Source organism: Mastacembelus armatus, chromosome 21 (genome assembly GCF_900324485.2).
Source record: "Mastacembelus armatus chromosome 21, fMasArm1.2, whole genome shotgun sequence".
NCBI classification, from domain to species: domain Eukaryota; kingdom Metazoa; phylum Chordata; class Actinopteri; order Synbranchiformes; family Mastacembelidae; genus Mastacembelus; species Mastacembelus armatus.
Genome location: NC_046653.1, coordinates 6,844,148 through 6,862,966, shown reverse-complemented (window position 1 = coordinate 6,862,966; position 18,819 = coordinate 6,844,148). Strand labels below are relative to the sequence as shown.

At 40.1% G+C, this 18,819-nt stretch overlaps 1 protein-coding gene across 2 annotated transcripts in view; it reads left to right on the top strand.

The window, feature by feature from the left end:
* adarb1b (adenosine deaminase RNA specific B1b) overlaps positions 1–13,025 on the top strand; it is a 104,032-nt gene extending 91,007 nt beyond the window's left edge. For both annotated transcript variants that reach the window (XM_026295892.2, XM_026295891.2), the window contains 6 exons: positions 296–464; positions 689–840; positions 1,542–1,710; positions 5,842–6,023; positions 8,028–8,206; positions 9,730–13,025. In XM_026295892.2, coding sequence (XP_026151677.1) covers positions 296–464; positions 689–840; positions 1,542–1,710; positions 5,842–6,023; positions 8,028–8,206; positions 9,730–9,906 — 1,028 coding nt within the window. In that variant the 3' untranslated portion in view covers positions 9,907–13,025. The remainder of the gene's footprint in view (positions 1–295; positions 465–688; positions 841–1,541; positions 1,711–5,841; positions 6,024–8,027; positions 8,207–9,729) is intronic.
* Positions 13,026–18,819: the final 5,794 nt, after the last annotated feature.

The window sequence follows — 18,819 nt, the reverse complement described above, 5'->3', positions numbered from 1 at the left end:
TCTAAAAACCCACTGTGTGCTACCTGTTTGGGAACAAACAGCAGACATATACAGTTGGAGACTACCTGGTGTGCATAGTGGAGCATTTAACAGCAAAAGATCCAGAAAATTCTCTCCCTCCCACTTGTCAACTTACCGTTCATGGTGTTTTTGCTACAGGAACAACTTTCTAAACTGATTATTGCACTCTAACCTCTCAAGGGCATAAAATCATAAGTACAGTATGTACTTTGACATTGTGCGTCCATTAAACTAATATGTCTTTGTTCCCTCCACCCTCCCACCTCCACAACAGGGACAGATGTGAAAGAAGCACAGGTCATTTGTGTCTCCACAGGAACCAAATGCATCAACGGTGAGTACATGAGCGACCGCGGCTTGGCACTCAATGACTGCCATGCTGAGATAATCGCCCGACGCTCCCTCATCAGGTACCTTTACACGCAGCTGGAGTTCTTCCTCAGGTCAGTGTACAGTGTGAAATGAGTTTTCTATAAATACAGTTCAGTGTTTTGCTGTTGTGTTGGGAAGTTGCTAATCTAATCAAACTTATTTACACTGCTCTTTGCTTTATCTAGTTTAATTGTTTTTATGTCCAGTTTAATGAACTGTAATGAAAAAATGTAAATGTAGTTTTAGTTCTGTTTGTGAGCCCCTTATTGAATTTGCCATTTTTCTGTTGTCATAGCAACAACAGGGAGGACCACCACAAGTCGATATTCGTACAGTGTGACAAGGGAGGCTACAGGTTAAAGGACAATGTTCAGTTCCACCTCTACATCAGCACGTCGCCCTGCGGAGACGCCAGGATCTTCTCTCCACACGAGGCCGGTGTGGAAGGTACACAGCGATCGCATCCATGTGCTTTCTCATTCCAGCCACAGCTGTCCTCCTCAGCTCAGCTGACAGACTCAGCTGGTCTCTTCTTAGTTCAGAATGCCTTTTCGACAACAATTTATTTAATTAAATTTATAGGTTCTTCTATTATGCTTGGTTTCATTTAATTAGAATTTCACTCCGATGTCCAAATACGCATTACAGACGCATTTAAACAAGGCTCTAGTAATTATAGCTTTTTGTCATTCTCTGTCTGTCTCCATCAGTCTTTCTCTCGCCCAGCTCACCCACACTGTCTGTCTGATTAACCTCCCTCTTACTCTTGTCAAAGTGTTTTCCGTTGCACATGGCAGACTGAATAGAAAACAGCCACATTCAATTAGTCACTGAATAGATGGCGCCTGTTGGTGGAACAGCAGAAAACATTGATAACATAATAATAAATAATAGGTTATGCTTGTGTGAAAGCCATTATTTGTTTTCTGATTTTCTATATGGAACCTTTGGTTTTTAACGGTGAGGAGTATATTGACAGGGATAAGAATTTTCCTCTACAACTGTATGTTTAAATGTTTAATAAACCTGTCATTAGACTACCATATTTTTCTTGACTCAGGGAGCCGGTTAACGATCTTTTGTAAGTTTTGTGCTTTTATGTACAGATTACTTTCTTATGTCTTGTGTTCCCATTGTTTCTTGCTCAGACCAAGGAGACAGACATCCCAACCGGAAAGCGCGGGGCCAGCTAAGGACCAAAATTGAGTCGGGGGAGGGAACCATCCCTGTTAGGTCCAGCAACACCATCCAGACCTGGGATGGAGTGCTGCAAGGAGAGAGGTTACTCACGATGTCATGCAGTGACAAGATCGCAAGGTAATTTGGTTAGAATTCATTTCAGTTTCAGCCCTTATTGTTAACTAGCACCAGCCTGGAAACAGGCAGAATCAGGTAGCCTGGCTCTATTCAAAGGTTGGAAACAGTGCACCTGCTACTCTGGCTCTAAAGCTCAGTGATCAACACATTTTTTGATAGTTCAATTTGTACAGAGATGGGCGACTCTTGGAAATATAGTCAATAAGCAAGTATACTGGTTGTAGGAGCTATTTGTTCTTGAATTTACATTTGTTAGCAAGAATTATTAGTTTGATTATTGTTCATTTGTTTGGTTTCTTTTGAATAGTTTTGACTGTATTGACCAATTTGCTAGTATATTAATTGTATATTAATTAAGTTTTATTATTTAAAAAACATGTTTATTTGCTTTTAGTTTTATTTTGCTATTTTGTTTGGTTTCATTTTGGTGGGTTCACTACAGGCACCTCAGGTGACCTGGGTATATACATAGGTAAGCAAGCAGAAGAAGAGGTGGCACCTGGCTGGTCAAATAGTCACTACACTGGTAGTCAAAATGTCAAACTAGTCCATTATGAAGAATATACGCTTTGCTTCATATGCACCAACCACAGTGTAGCTTTCAGGGTATCTGCATGTATGGTAAAGTGGTTAAAATATTATTATATATTATATATATAATATTATATATTATATTTCCATAATTCTTAAATAATTTCCCCCCCTTGCTCTAGACTTTTTCTGACTGTTTAGTGTATCAGTTTGTGTCAAAACCTAAATTAAATTGTTTCTTAAATCTTCCCATTCATATTCTACTGCTTTTCTGGGTTCAAGTCCATCCATCCATCCATCTTCTATACCCGCTTTTTCCTGGTTCAGGGTCACGGGGATCTGCTGGAGCCTATCCCAGCTCTCTCTCGGGTGGAAGGCAGGGGTACACCCTGGACAGGTCACCAGTCCATCACAGGGCCACATATAGACACACAAAGACAGACAACCTCACACACTCACACTCACTCCTACGGGCAATTTTAGAGTCACCAATCAACCTAACATGCATGTTTTTTGGACTGTGGGAGGAAACCGGAGTACCCGGAGTAAACCCACGCAAGCACAGGGAGAACATGCTGGGTTCAAGTCACATCAGTTAATACACTTTATTACTATTAATTATGTACATCTGGGAAATACTAACAAAACGTTAAGGTCACAACATTAATGTACTTAATGTATAATTATAGACGTCAAACAAACCCTGAACTTCATTCTTAAACCAGCATGAGCCATGTTTGGTGACTGTTCCTGTGCTTTATTTACTCATTTTGTGATGAATCACATTATTTCCATGCCTTGTCATTTTGAGTCTATCATTTTCTTCAGGGAGTGTCAGGGACAGCTGAATTGATGGGGCCATTTTTTTTTCAGGCAGATCATAGCGTCTTTAGTCTCTGTCCATGTTCAAGGCAACATTGTGCCTCCCTTGTCATGAACGATAAAACTTCTCCAATAACTCTTCTCACCAACCCGTTTCCTCCTCCTCCTCCCCGTCTTCCTTCATCCAGGATCATAATACCTTGCCTGAACGCACCGAGTGATTGAATGCGGAACGTGTATTTGATGAGGGAGATGTCTGTGTAGTGAATGCTGTTGAGGCTGTGTGAGAGGTGTTGTTGCCCTTTCAGCGTGTCAGTACTGGCACTAGTGGTTCAGATTTTGTGTGCTTGTTCGAAGTACAGGGATCCAAGTCAGTAGAGGGCAAAATAGGTTGGAGGACTGCACGTATAGTCTTGTGGGTTTTCTGGCCAGGCTTTACCAGATAACAAGGAATAACATGAGATATTTTAAAGTTTGCACTCCTTCCTTGATGGTGCATTAGAAACCTGACCCTTTGCAAGTTTTTCTTTTGCACTGTGAGTTAACAATATTGTAGGGGTCTGCCTTTTCACGACCCAACTATTAGAGAAGTGAAAAGCCTGCTGCCCACCTGCTTCTGTCCTCATCTGAGTGATTGTTAGCTGCAGGGCTGCTATTTAATACAGTCGCTGCCTGGCACACATTAGCCATGCCCTCTTTACACATTGTTTTCTCTCCTCTTATTTTCCTTTGATTACATGACCAGCCCCACAGTCTCAACAAGAACAAGCAGTTCTCTGCCTCATGGCTGTTGTTCCAAGCTATTTGAATGAGCTCATTAGCAAACAGGCAAAGCTCTTATGGGTTATTTCTCCTTTGTCCTGTTGTCTCTTATCATTTTATCTTTAAGAGCTTGATCACCTGGGCCTTCTGAATTGTTCTGACCTTGTTTTCTTGTTTGTGTGGGTGTGACTTTGTGTGTATGCTGTATATATGTGTGGAAATGCACAGCGCATGATAGTGAATAAAATAACAACAGAACCATGAAGATGTTTGATGGGAAAGAAATTCAATGCATCTGAAAACATAACTCAAAATGAGTATAATATGTGGGTGTCCCGCAGTGTCTTCAGCTATAATTGTGTTACCCTGATGATGAAAAAATGCGTGTGTTACTGCAGTCTGTATACAGTCCGAAATATCATAAAGCTGTTTGACTGTGCTGAATGTGTGGTTTACCGCTCGCAGCTAGGAATTCAGAGATTTAATTTTGTCCTCCTTGAGTTTCACAAAAAATATCACGCACCTTCACGCACACATACACAGAGAATATTGCATATGGAAGCAACGGACGCTTTGTTTAGCCCGGGGTCTTGTGCTTGCATATTCCTCATTGTTCATGCTAGTAATTTTGCACATTCTCAAGCAGTCTGCCTGAAGTGAAAGTGAAAGGGATAATGAAAAGAGTCATCAACACAGTGTCACTCCCTTGTTTTCCTTAAGGAATCAGGTTTAGTGTGAGTCAATCTTTTTATGTATCAACAAATCCAGCAACAAGCTGAAAACCAATAATGAACTACAGTAACTACCTGTATTGCCTGTTAGGCCAAAGCCACATACATTTTCTTCCTCTGCAGAACTCTAACAGTTGCGTTAGGTGTCATGTTCCTTCATGGGAACTTTAAGTTTGTGTAAACCCCACATATGCCATCCCACTGCTTTTCTTCAGTGATTTTTGTGAAAACCTGCAGTGCTAAGTATTTTTTCAGTGAAACGATACATTTGTGGTGTGTTTATAAAGATTTATTCTTATAAATCAGTGGGCTTGGGGCTGAATGCCTCATCCAGAGTAGGAAAAGGAGTTGAGAGGCTGACAGTCATTGTTGGTTTTGGTCTTTTCCTGGGAATTTATTGACAACAACAAATACAAAAAGTAATGCCAGGCTTATTCTGTAAGTCCTTCATTTCTCTTCATCCAACTTCTCTCTCTCCTAACTCTCTTTCCCTCTCGCCCTCACCTTTCACTTTTTCTCTTTCTCCCATTTCCTCACAATACTGCTCATTCTTTCCCAATTTCTGCCACCTGTCCCCCTACATTTCTCTAACTCCTCGCTTCTTTCAGTGTCTGTCGCTCTCTCTTCCTCCCTTACAGCGAGGTAGGCTGGCACTGCTTGACAGAGCATGTCAATGGGAAAATGAGTGGAGAGAGATGGCTAATGACACAGCATCGAAATACACAGACGATTTAGAGAAAGTGAAATTAGATACCTCAGAGTGTACAGAGCTGTTGGATTGTGTGCGATTGTATGTGGTAGATGGAACTGGATCCTTATGTCCTCATATTCTGCTTGTGTGTATGTACTGTATGCATCCACATACCACATGTCTGTCATATAGACACACAGTCATTACATCAAGCCCAAGAGTCTCCTGGACACGTTCAGGGCTGAGCACAATAATGTGAAATGGTGAAAGACATCTGCATTTTAACTTGTTTAAGGAGACAAGGAATTGATGGTGTCTGACATTAAAGTGAATGAAAATGAAGCTGTGTTCACTAATTATTGCAGGTAAAGCAGGAAGTTTCTATGGAAACAATGTCTATACTGTTAATTCATTTGAATGTGATTGTTTTCTTATCATTGTCAATGTGAATAGTTCTTGTGAAGTAAACCACAGTATTTGGATCACTTGATTCACTGGCATTGTGTGAGACGTGGGTTTATTTTTATGCATTTAAATCAGCACATTCCTCACAAATAAGCTTCAGCTCCAGGTTTGTGTGTTTCCCCTTCGCAGGTGGAATGTGGTGGGAATCCAGGGCTCTTTGATGAGCTACTTCACAGAGCCAATCTACTTCTCCAGCATCATCCTTGGCAGCCTTTACCATGCTGACCACCTCTCCCGGGCCATGTACCAGCGCATCGCAGATATCGAGGACCTGCCCCAACAGTTCACTCTCAACAGGCCTTTACTCAGCGGTATGAGTCAGCTTTGATGTGGAATAAAAAATAAAACATCTGATAAGATTTTTGCTGTAATATGCTGAAATTATACCTTAACCAAGAGAAACTGAAGCAACAGCATGACAGTGTTTTTCATGTTTTGAGTTGATCTTTGTGTTAATCAAACTCCAGCTGTCTAAATATCAGAGGGAGACAGGAATCCTAAGCAGTAAACAAGTTGCTCTCTCCAACTTGTCAATCCACAGCAGGACAGTAACTGTTTGCTCCTTTTTGCTCTAAGCTGACATTTACCTAGTTCATGTGGAATCTGAAGAGCTTTATCATTTTGTGTAAATTTGCAGCATTGGGTTGACCTTTTAAAAAGGTCATATAGACCAGGACCACAGGCGTTTTTTTTTTGTTTTGTTTTGTTTTGTTTATGACTTTCCATTTTTAGATTTAGCATTCAGTTGTTGCCTTCTGGTTGTTCAGAAAACTTTGTAAAAAAAAAAAAGCGGTTATACAGTTTTCCTGTGGAAAGAAGTGTTAGTTTTTCCAAATATTCTGTGCAGCAACCAAAACTGTTTTTTAGCTCTTATTTGGCCCTCAGCCATATTTCCATCTTACTCTTTTTGCAACAGTACACACACCATACATATCACAGTCATTACAAAAAGAAACAACAAACGTTGCTAAAGTAAAAATCATGACTCCCTGAGTTTCTGTTGCTCACCTCTTCACTTCTCAAGCTTATGCAGTTTATAATTATAATGCTAACAGACGTACCACCTGAATTTTTTTAATAATTAAATAATTAAGTAATTAAAATGAAGGGGCCCTGATTTCTAACAGACATTCACAAAAGCCATGTTTGCATTTCTAGCAAGCACCAGTTGTTTTGTCTATTGAAGTTGACAGCTGGCACAGACAGGTTTGATCAGCTATAGCCTAATCATTGCTGCATGAATTGAAAACAAAAGATTTTTTTTTACTCTTTTCAGTGTCATTTTAATAGAAGAATCCTGCAAAAGAGGTATAAATATGCACTTAAGGGCTACCTGCATTATATTGCAAATCTAGATGGCAGAGGCAAACATTCAGCAGCCTCACTGACTATTTGGCACAGCTAACATTACCATTAGCTCAGGTTACTGGAGAGTGTACTCATCTATATCCAATAACGAGCCACACAGAGCTGCTAACGTTGAGAGCGTCTTATATGCGTGTCTGGCATAATAAATAAACAATAATTATATTAAGACTCAGTAACTGTGCTGTAGGGAGTAACTTAGTTACACAGACAATTGTAACAACCAAGTCAAGGTTGTGAAGTTATAATGGCCCAGCTGTGAAGCCTTTGATTGGGCAAATGCTGCTTTTGGGCGGGCTTTGGCAAGTGGTCACTTATACCAGAAGAAGGAGAAACAAATCCCAGTCAGGGACAGGGACAGTACAAAACGGGCTAACACAGCAACAGCTGCTTCAACATTTTGTGGTCATTTTGCTGAGATCTTAGAGAATGACATGGGTCATCATATCACAGTATAGGTGTGTGTGCAGCTCTCTCTGCTCCTCCTCTTTGGTTGCTCTCTAAATGGCGGGTAAAGAAGATAATGGTAGGGGGTTATTAACCTTTTCCGCTTTAGAGTTTGTACCGGTGAAGGGCTGTAGTTAAGAGCACTGAGGATTTCATCCTCTTTAAATCATCTTCTGCCACAAGTGCTGCCAAATGGAACCAAGGAGCTTAATACACACACACATAGAGCACGACACAGAGATTTATGGTGTCCATATATCTCCCATCTATGCTTGAGATACAATGGAGGCCAAAGAGAAGAGTGCAAGTACTGTCCTCAGAGTCCTCCCTGGTGGATGATAGAGTTTGTCTCCACAGATGAACATAAAATAAAAAGAGAAAGAAGGGGGAAAATGCGGTTTTGAGATACTGGAGATGCATTTTTTATGTTTTTTTTGTTTGTTTGTTTGTTTATTATTTTGTTGTATCACTTTCATCTTCTTTCTGGGCTTTTCTGGTTTCAGGTATAAGTAATGCAGAGGCCAGGCAGCCAGGCAAGGCACCAAACTTCAGTGTGAACTGGACAGTGGGTGACCAGGCCCTAGAGGTGATCAATGCAACCACAGGCAAGGATGACATGGGGAGGGCTTCACGTCTCTGCAAGCACGCCCTCTACAGCCGCTGGGTGCGCCTACACTCCAAGGTAAATATATATTCTTTTCAGGCTCTGCTGTAAAGTAGTTTGATACATGGTCCTTTTCACCAGTTTTGGTCACATTTAGTTGGTTCATCATTAAGTCAGGTTTTGTTGAATCATTTACATGTTCAGCTAAGAATTTAAGAATTTACAAGTGCTGCTGTGTGACCCAGTTGGGGGATGTCAGTCTACCTGCACTGAGATACATCTTTTGACAGCTTTGATTCATGTCACATTAAGCAGCCTAAACCAAACCTGGAGTTTACAGTCTTAATTCCTTGAAAAGCTGGATTTAGGAAAAACAGTCACGGTACTCTTGCAGCATTACTGAGACTGTAGAGGTCAAACAGAATACTGAATTCCTGTAAACCATGTACAGAAATCACTCTATCGCCTATACCACTTATTCCTATCAGAGGAGACTGGAGCCAGCTAACGCGGGTGAGAGATCAGGTACACCAGGGCCGGATCTAGGCATGGGCAGGGGTGGGCTTAGCCCACCCAAACGTCAGTCTTGCCCACCCAATTAGAATTTAGTGAAAGACAGAATTTATCTATTTTTTACGAGTTGCACTTTGGTAAAGGTTATCTAAAGCAGGCTGTGTGTTAAGAAGTTTGAGGGATGGCTGTAGACTGGCCCAACCAATCAAAAAATAACACCAGAAAAATGCAGTATTTTCTCTGTTTTTATTGGCTGAAAGCTGGTATACTCTCCACACTTGTGACTTGCATTCAGTGTGCAGAAGCAGATTCAGTTTCTGACAGATAAGAACATGAGTGATAAGAAGCAGGAGTATTTGTGTGCAATGCATAGATTTTTGGTGCCTATAAGGAAGCCTGTTAGTGGCTCCAGCAGCCACGATGCTGCTACTGTTGTTTCACAAACTCCATCTTTCCCACCTCCACCTTCAAAAATAAATCCGTCTCCCTCCACCTCAGCCGCCCAAATTCACTCCACCAGTGGCAGCGAAATACTGGACCTAAGTTTAAACACACTGCCCCAGCCAGTATTACATAACTACCCCAACAGTCATTTAGTGCTGGGTGGTACCGTTCGTGTCCATGGCTTGAATACAGCATTTTGCAGGACGCGTGCTTCTGTTTCCCTTGTCGTAAGTTCGGTGTTGCTAACGACAGAAGTAATTTTTACTTCGCATGATTATACCATTTGGAAAGCAGCACTAGAACGCTATTTTTAGACTCAAGCAGTTAAAATTTGTCAGAACCTCTAGTAAATTACACATTCTGTGTAGTAGTCTATTTAGAATCATGGAAGCATCGTAATGTGTGTTAAATGAATGAATGAATGAATAAATAAATAAATCATTATTCTGAATTTATCCTAATAATTGCCCACTCAGTATATCTGCCAGCCCACCCTTCCACAGCTGGCAAGAACCTGCCTCGGGGTACGCCCTGGAGAAATCGCCATCTTCAAAATACAGAACACAAAAACAGTACTTGATTTATGGCTTATTTCTTTTTTGATGACCTTACTTAGTTTTTGCATCTTTCTCTTTCCCTTTCAGCTGTCATCTATCCTGCGAATCAAGGTGCTCAAGCCCAGCTCCTACCACGACGCCAAGCAGGCAGCCACAGAGTACCACTCTGCCAAGCAGGCGCTCATCAAGGCCTTTCACAAGGCTGGCCTGGGGGCCTGGGTCAAAAAGCCCATCGAGCAAGACCAGTTCACCCTCAGCTCCTGAGGGAGTCAAGGGACCAAGGAATTCCTAAAACCTCCGGTCCTTCCCCCCTGACCCAGGCCTGAAAAAGAACCCCTTCTCAACAACCAGCCCACAGACACTTACCTCCGTCCCATGTGTCGGCATGCACGTGCACTTTGTACTTATGGAAATAAACGTGCATAGTTTCACAAACCATCCAGTATACTCATTCCTCAGAAGACCTCAGCCTCACCATGCCTTTTTCTTCTCCTTTTATTGATTTATTGATTTTAAAGGATGGTGTTTGTTTCTGTGTACATTTGTTTCTTTATTTGTTTTACAACTGGAATCCATGTTTTTTACACCACTCAGTTGCTTATGTTTCCCAGAAGAATCATGTTTAACGTCAAAGTTATACAGTTTTGTCTCTTTCCTTGATCAGTGAGTGTAGCCAGTTTAGGGTGAAATGTAGCCTAGAAACACAGGGTTTTTGTTAAATAAACCCAATGTGTACAACCTGAAAAAAAAAAAAGTATAGCATATGTATATGTATACTTGGTAAAAGTATATATAAAAGCTAAAGATGAATAATTCTTCAGGATGTAAATGTAGTACTGAAAAGAAAAATCATAAAATAGTTGTAACTGTTAATGTGTGTTATTTGGTCCATTGCTTAGATGAGGCGACATGTTCTCAGTCCCTGCATTAAAGATGATAATGCTGCAAAATATCATGGCCCTCTTTGATTTGCTGACTGGAAAGAAAATATAGCACAGGCCAGGTGACACAGCTGTTTTTTTATTTTCATGTCTTATTCATTCATTCATGCATATGTTCTGTAAATTATTTTATGTCGGTCTCATTTCATACTTGAACAATGGAGGGGTCATGTTGACTCCCTTCCTCGCCTGGGTCTTGGGACAAGGTTTGCGAGGTGCTGCACGTTGTATTTTTTTCCTTGATCTAAGCCATGGCTTTGCATGGGAACTGAACTGAGAGGCCTGCAGAGCAGAAAACATGTGGTGGAGCGTCCATCAGTGAATGATTTTGAATGAATGCCAGCATCTTCCTCCACAGGCAGCTTTGAATCTTTGTCTCTGTCTTTTCTAGATTTCTTGTGATTGTTTGTTTTCGGGGGAGGGGCAGGAACATTTTTTTTTTCTTCTTTTTTCTTTTTCTTTTTTTTTTTTTTTAAAGATTGGGCATTTGTGGAAAGGAGATAACACAGCTGGGAAAATAGTGATAGCATTAACAGACCTCTCACATCTTGTAACTATGTCACCGTGTGGCAGGGATCCATGATAGCTATCAGTTGAACTATTAATAGAGCACATGGTTTATGTTCTGTAGTGCCACACAGAGTACGTGACGTTACATTCACTAAATGCCCCATTATGCACTCTGCCGTTATTGTTTGAGATGCAAACATGTTATAATTCCTCCACATCATTCTCTTTGGAAATGGTGATGTAATATGCAGTCCCTGTGTGAACAGACTCAGAAGTTGTATGCTAATATCTGACCAGTTCAATCGGTAGGTCACAAGCAGATGTGTCACAGTGTGATGTCATTGTTGTCCCCCTCCCTTCATAGTTGAAGTCCTCGGACACCTGCGCACCCCGAGTGTAACTGAGGACATATTTCTAAGTAACTGCAGTGAATTCCTATTCTGAGCTGTAACAAATCTACTGTATGTGTGTGCGTGTGCAAATTATGTGTGTGCACAGGCGCCTTTGAGCATGCTCTGTGGAATCTTCACCAAAGATGATGATGTCCATATATGTGTTTCTGCCCCAGTATTTTCCTTACAGTTTTTTTTTTTTTTTTTTTATATCTTTCTTTTTTTTAAATCAACCCTTTACTGCTTGTTTTTTGTATATCCACTGAACAGTGTACATTTTTGATTTGTACAAAAACTCTATATTCCATTCAATATGGGGGCAATTAAATTGTCAGGCTTCTTTGCATCAGTAGCTGTCAGTGGCCACGTGCATATTGTGACCTGCACTCATTGTTGCTGCAGTATAGTGGTTTTGTGTATATAAGGAACAACAAAAGCAACAGTACAACTGTACAATTAGTTCATTCCACGTTCCTAAAAACTGTTTTAGATCTTTCTCTCTTGCTGGGATTGTGAAGATGTTAATGTTCCAAAGTAAGTGTTAGTGGTTCTGTGTGAGTCACTGGGCACCATAAAGCATGGCACTGCCGGGGTTATTACAGACTTCATCCCCATTGTAGCCACCCATGTTTAAAACTATATATATGTATTTGCACTGAAAGGTGCCTCAGCTAAAGTGGCATCCACCAGCTGGCATGTGTGATGTCATATACCTTTTGACTCTTTATTTGGTTGTTTTCTGAATCTGCATTAGAGAAGAATAAAAGGAGAATCTCCCAGAGTTGACTTGGAGGTAAAAACCTTGATATTTGGTTAACATGAATTAGTGAGAACAGTGGGAAACGGTGCCCCCTGACAAACAGACCCAGACCAAAGTAACAAGCAATACTCCTGATGTCTCCTTTAATATCACCGAATTGCAAACAGGAGTGTGAATGAAGTCCCCCCCCCCCCCCCCTTCTTTGTTCCTCCTGTTATATTCTCTCTTCATAAAGCTGTCTGAGTTTTTTTTTTCTTTCTATATCTTCCCTCTAAAGACTGCCTGCTTCTGGAGTTTTGTTTTTCTTTTGACTGCACTAAAGATGTCAACTGATGATGTCATTAATGAAAAAAAATAATAATAACCGTCCCCATTTCTGGATTGGATGGCAACTATCACAGCAAGAACTGAACTGCTTCTGCTTAACCCTTTGTGAATCTTTGATGACGGTCAGTGCCGCCCTTCCTCCCCCTCCCCTGCAGCTGCATCTGTAGTGGGGTTTTTTCTGTTCGTTTGTTTGGTTGTTTGGTGATTCCAGAGTGGTCAGTGTTTGTCCGCTCTCGGTTTTCAGAGCCACTTCTCCCTCTCCAGTTGTCCGGTGTGAAAACTTTCACCAACAAAAAAACACAACCTTGCATGTACTACCAACACTGAAGCTGCACCTAGCATGATGACAAACTTTTAAAGGACTCGTGTAGAAACTAAATAAAAAAATAAATCAGCTAAAGATAGATATATATAAAATGAACAAAAAAATAAAAGAGTTCTTAGTTTACTTTTGCACATGGTTGGGATTCTTTCTTATCAAAGTCTGAGTGTTTCTGTCTGTGTCTGTGAAACAGTTCATGGCTTTGTGCTGATGAACTGGGTAAGACCCTTGAATTCAGACTGCTGAATATCTGATGTCGCTGCTTATTAACTGTGTGAGCTCAATGAAGGGCATGTTAAATGTCTAAATCCATTTTTCAGCAACCACAGCACAAAGTGTGGTAATACTCAAATACAATACACTGTGAAGTTAAAAGTAAATGAACTGCATCCTCATTTTAACGCTTTTAGGCTGCCACAAGAACATTCACTGTAACTAAAATGTGTTATGAGCTTATGAGCCTCATCAGGAAAGAATGAATGTTTCTCCATCAAATTGCTTTGCTGAACTAGGCGATAACAAAGACTGTTTTTAGCAGCATCAGGTGTGGTGGAAGTATTTAGAGATCCTTAAGTAAAGGTGTTAATACAATGTCAAAATCTTACTCAAGCAAAAGTACAGAGGTAGTGTTTGCAAAATGTAATTAAAGTATTCAGGCAAAAATACTTGTTACATTTGTCAATGTAAAGCAGCATAAGTGGATCTCAGTTATCTGAACTGAAAATTGAAATGTGACAGAGAGCTGCTTTTTTACTGTGGAGTCAAAGCACAAAAAGTTTGGAAACCACAGGCTTCAACTATAACAATGTGTTGCATTTTATAAGGTTATCTAATGGGTTTTTTATGTTTTTATTTATTTATTTACCAAATCAAATTGATTTGGTAAATAATCTAACCTGTTAGTGAAATGTACTGGAGTAAAAAGTGTAGTATTTCCCTCTAAATGTAGTGGCATAAGTGTAGAGTAGCATTAACATGGACAAACTGAAGTATACAACTAGTACAGTATTGTATATAAGTACAGTGCTTACCTTTCTACCACTGGCCGTCCTTCATGCATGTATACCTGCAGAACAGAATGAACTTCTGAATGAACTAGCAATGCAGACGGGCACCAAATGATGCAACAAATTGCAACTTGGCCAGTGCAGGTTGTAACTATACAACAGTTTAGCTTTAATACTACAGTAGCTGTGCATGCTTTTGCACCTGTGCATACCATATGTACCTGCAAATTTCAAGAGTGCTTCACAGGACTATTCATACATGTTTTTAACATCTTACTGAAGCTCTCTGACAATGCAGGCAATGTGATAAAGTAACTATCTGCATGATTGTGAGTCACCTCAGGATCAAAATATTAGTTTTAATAAATTTATTAAATAAGGAGCAGTCCTAAAATTATGCATGTTAGGTATATACAGTATACATATATTGCTAGTTGTCATATTCCATTTTCAGCAGAGTAGCTTGTTTTGCTGGCTGAGAGCAAAATTTAAGCAGACACAAACAGCAAATATGTTTGGTGTCAATCAGACTCAAGGTGAGGCTGGATTAGTCAGATGGAAGCGTCTCATGCTTTTTACTCTTGGTTTTAATCTTCAGCTCACACAGAGAGCGAAGTCAAGTTTTCTGTGTGTGTGTGTGTGTGTGTGTGTAAGGACCACTTGAAGGTCTTTCACACTTCATGTTCAGGTAAGGGGTACCAAATATGAGACGTGATCACAAACAGTTGCAATATACTGAGATCATTAATTGTTTAACTTGACAGCCATCTGAGAAAAATGTGTATAGTCAAATGTTTCGCGTTTTCAAAAGGTAACCTCGCCTATGTTTTTACCTGGTCTCCGATCACCATACGGCATGGAGAACTAACCATCAGGCAATCCTCATATTTAGTCAATAAATTAAGATTACAGAAAAAAAAAATAATCATGAAGAATGAAAAAGAAATCATGGAGTGTCTCCTGTCAGTAGGCTACAGAATACACAGTAGGAGAATGTTTGTGTCTGTGTCTCCCAGCTGATCCTGCCATCAGATCAATAATAAATCACATGTCAAGCTTTGCTTTAAACACTAAGCCCTCACACTGACAACTTCGTTGGCAAGATGAAAGCTGATGAAAAAGAGTAGATTCAGACTGCCATGATGCAGCTCAGACCAAAACATGATCGAAACCCCCTGGTGTTAAATAATTTAAACTCCATCTGCTGAGTGTTAACTGATGTGATGCTGTATACATAAACATTACCATGATCACAACCAAGTTCTCCTTTTTAGAGCTGAGCATTAGCTTCCCTTAACTATAGCCAGCAGCCATATACAGTGTGTCCTATATGGTTTGGAAGCACCATTAATGGAAAATAATCTAGTAGCTTGTTTCAGGGTCATTTATATGAGGAAGCTGGAGTTGGACAGTGAAACTCATCTAGGTAAAAACATCACAGTAAAGAGCAATGAACCTAAACACTGAGGCAAATCTACCACAGAACAACTTCACACAAAGAAAATCCACCTCTTGGGCCAGTCAGGGCCCAGACGGTTACTCAAGAGAACCAATCACATCAAGCGTCCAAAGAATACTCTGAGCAAAGTGGTTCTCTAAGGAACAATGGTCCAAAATCCCTCTTGAATGTTACGCAAGTATGATCCAGGTAAAGCATGGCCCTTTAAACATAAGAATACAAAACTACAACAACAGGAAAGTAAAAGAGCAGTACTAAAAAACTGTTTCTGCCTAGTATTGATCATTGAAACAAGTCTGATCAGTCTATGAATGTTTTCATGTGTTCATATTAATATTTAATGCCCGACTCACACTACAGGATTTTTAGCCCGATTTCCCCCTCCCAAGTATCGGGGCAAAACTCTTGTCCAGAGCCTCGATCGGTCCCGATGTTCAGCACAGATCATCTCGTAATGTGAGGTGTTCAAGGGTCAAATCTTCCTCCCGATCTGCTCACACAAAATCGGGGCCACCCCGATTAATATCAAACATGCTTGATATTCAGGATTTTAAATCGGGATGATCATGTCAGTACTTTCACAGTAGTCAATAAGAAACAAGTCTTCTGGCATGATTTTCAGATCTGGTCGTGTGTGCATGTTAAGATTTGAGGGACTATAATCTGTGAAGATTCTCTTTATGTGTGTGCTGCAACCAGATTTCATAATCGGTTAGGATTTGATAAATCCTGTAGTGTGAGCCTGGTTTAGGTGCTCATTACTTTTCCAAGTGTGGAACAGTACAATAAGAAATCCACAATCACTGTAAACCACTTTCTCGTGCTAGAGCTAAACAGGAGCAACATACATTACAATGCACAGTTACATAGAGTAGAGGATGGTGCAGCTGCCCGGCTCTCCGAGGTACTGCCATTGTGAGAGTGAGGGCAGCAGCTTGTGCCCCTGAGAGAAATGACAAATCATTAGCTCTGGTCCAGGGGTAAATGGGAGCCACACTCTTTCAAGGCCCACATTTCCATTTCAATTTTCTGCTTAACAGAGTTGATGTATGTGGCAAATCACATGGCAAGACCAGTCTCCACCTCGGCCTCCAGCCTCCTGTTATTCACTGGCTAGAGTACCTCTGTGACCTTGTGCCTCTGTGTGTGTGCTGGTGTGCGACAGAGAAGGATGTGTGCAAGTGTCATTGAATCCAAGACAAAGAGCCAAGTGAGGAGAGTTTCTAGGTAGAGATGATGATAAACAGTAATTAAATCAGCGTGTCACAGAGAGGTAACATGTTTCATAGTACAAGATGCCAGTGACAACTATGTAATAACATAAGCCTTGTCTAACCGATACATTAGACAGTACTTGTGCTGGGTTTAATATGGCAAACAACAAAATGGCGTGTTTTTCTCTATGCACTGAACCGTCTTTACATGGATACAGCCCTGCACAGCCAGCCTGCAAAAAATGCCATTGATAGGAACAGTAATGAAAAGCTTTGCAGAACCTTGTAGCTCTGCAAGCATGAGCTCTCTCTCTCTCTCTCTCTCTCTCTCTATATATATATATATATATATTTAAAATATGAGAAAGTGAATACAAAATAATGTAGACTGTCACAATTCTAGAGAGGGTAATGAGCTACAGTGGGACAAACTCAGGTTCTTACAGTTGTATCCAAATTTCCTACTAAATTGTGATTTTGCAACATTTTCCTCATTTTACATGTCAAAAAAATCATGACGTGAAGGAAAATTAGCAGTTAATGGCTTTAATGCTAAATTTTTACAGCATGTTGCACAAACTAAGTGATGATAATTGGGGGTGGCAGCACTTTTAAATTTTTTTTCTCATTTTAAATTAGCATTTTAATATTAATTTTTGAAAAGGGGTTTTTGAGGTTTTACTTTTATGTTGTTACTTGATGAAAAAAGAAATCCAACTCACACACATACACATACATGTGTGTGTGTGTGTGTGTGTGTGTGTGTGTGAGGGTGTGTGTGTGTGTGTGTGTATATCAGAATAATAAAGACCAGATTTATACAGATTTTACGGACTTATTCCATATGATAACCAACAATACTGGACTTTAATCCTGTATCGACTGAGTTTTCAAAATCAACTAACAAGATTGCACCCCATGACAAAAACGCATTGACTCAACATCCACAGTCAGCCGGTAAATGCCGAGCCATCTCTTTGACACCGTGGTCTTTGTGATACATTCTAATTTACTTTGAGGTAACGCTAAGTGTGGCTGTGTGTGTGAGAGGAGAGTAGATAGGCTAAGTTTAGAGAAGAAAGTGTCAAGAGGAGACACAGATTGAGCTTATCTCTGAGCTCAGGCCTTCCTTTGTCAGAACTGCTCCTTTCTGACGACAACTCTTTGAACCTGATAGAATAATTAAAACGGAAGGAGGAAAAGCTGACATTTGCATTTTGACCTTTTTGATTTACATGGCGAAAATTGCTCCTAGTTTCTTCCACAGCACATTATAATATCATTCTGGTCTTGTGAACCTAAACTAGGTTCGTGTACAAAATGGTTCTATATGCATACAGATTGCGTGTTTTTTTCTTTTTTTTTTTTTTGAGTATGTGGCAAAGAATAAAAGAATAGATTTATGGCATATTACCTGGCAATCTCTTCATTAAGGAGTTGCTGTGCAGTAAATGGGCTCTGTTTGAACAGATAAATTGTCCTAGCAGTGTGCAAACGAGCTCTAATAGCCCGGTGCCCTTGTCACCGAGGGCCCCAGTGGCAAAGTCAAGCCGAGGATCCGTGAACCTGAGTGTGTGTGTGTGTGTTTGTTTGTGTGTATTTGACAGCATGTTCAGTAACAATATTTCTGTAAACACAAGGTTTATTTTTACACTATCCACCCTGGTGTGTCTTCCTTTAACAACACAGTCAAAGGACTAAAGAACTGTTTACTTCAGTTGTAGCCCCATGATAGCAACAGCAGCATGATTTGAGAGCGGTATGCTACAGCCATCTTCCTGTTTCTTTGATAAAAAAATTAAATGGGACCCCACCGTGGGCTGGTCTATAGATCTTTTATCTTTGGGACCCAGAATTGGACACATGTTTAATGAAGAGAGGGACATATTGACAAAAAAAAAAGAAAGCTAGTACTACTGCCATCATGCTTTGAGAAAATACTAAACTGTATATTAATAATCAAAGTATGTGTTCATTGTTAGAAATGCCATTCATACAAATTGAAATGTCTTCAAATTACCATAAATATGCTAAATTGGTTTTCAAGTCAGATCTGTTTTTCCATTAACAGTGGTGCAAATGGCACCTGCTAAAGCATAAATGACTGTCACTTCCACTTCTACACTGGTCAGTGAATTTGTTCTATATGCACTATATACAACTCCACATTTTAGTCTGACTTTAAAATCTTAGTTGTATGCAATAAATGTATTGCATACCACCAATAATTGACTTGGTTCAACAT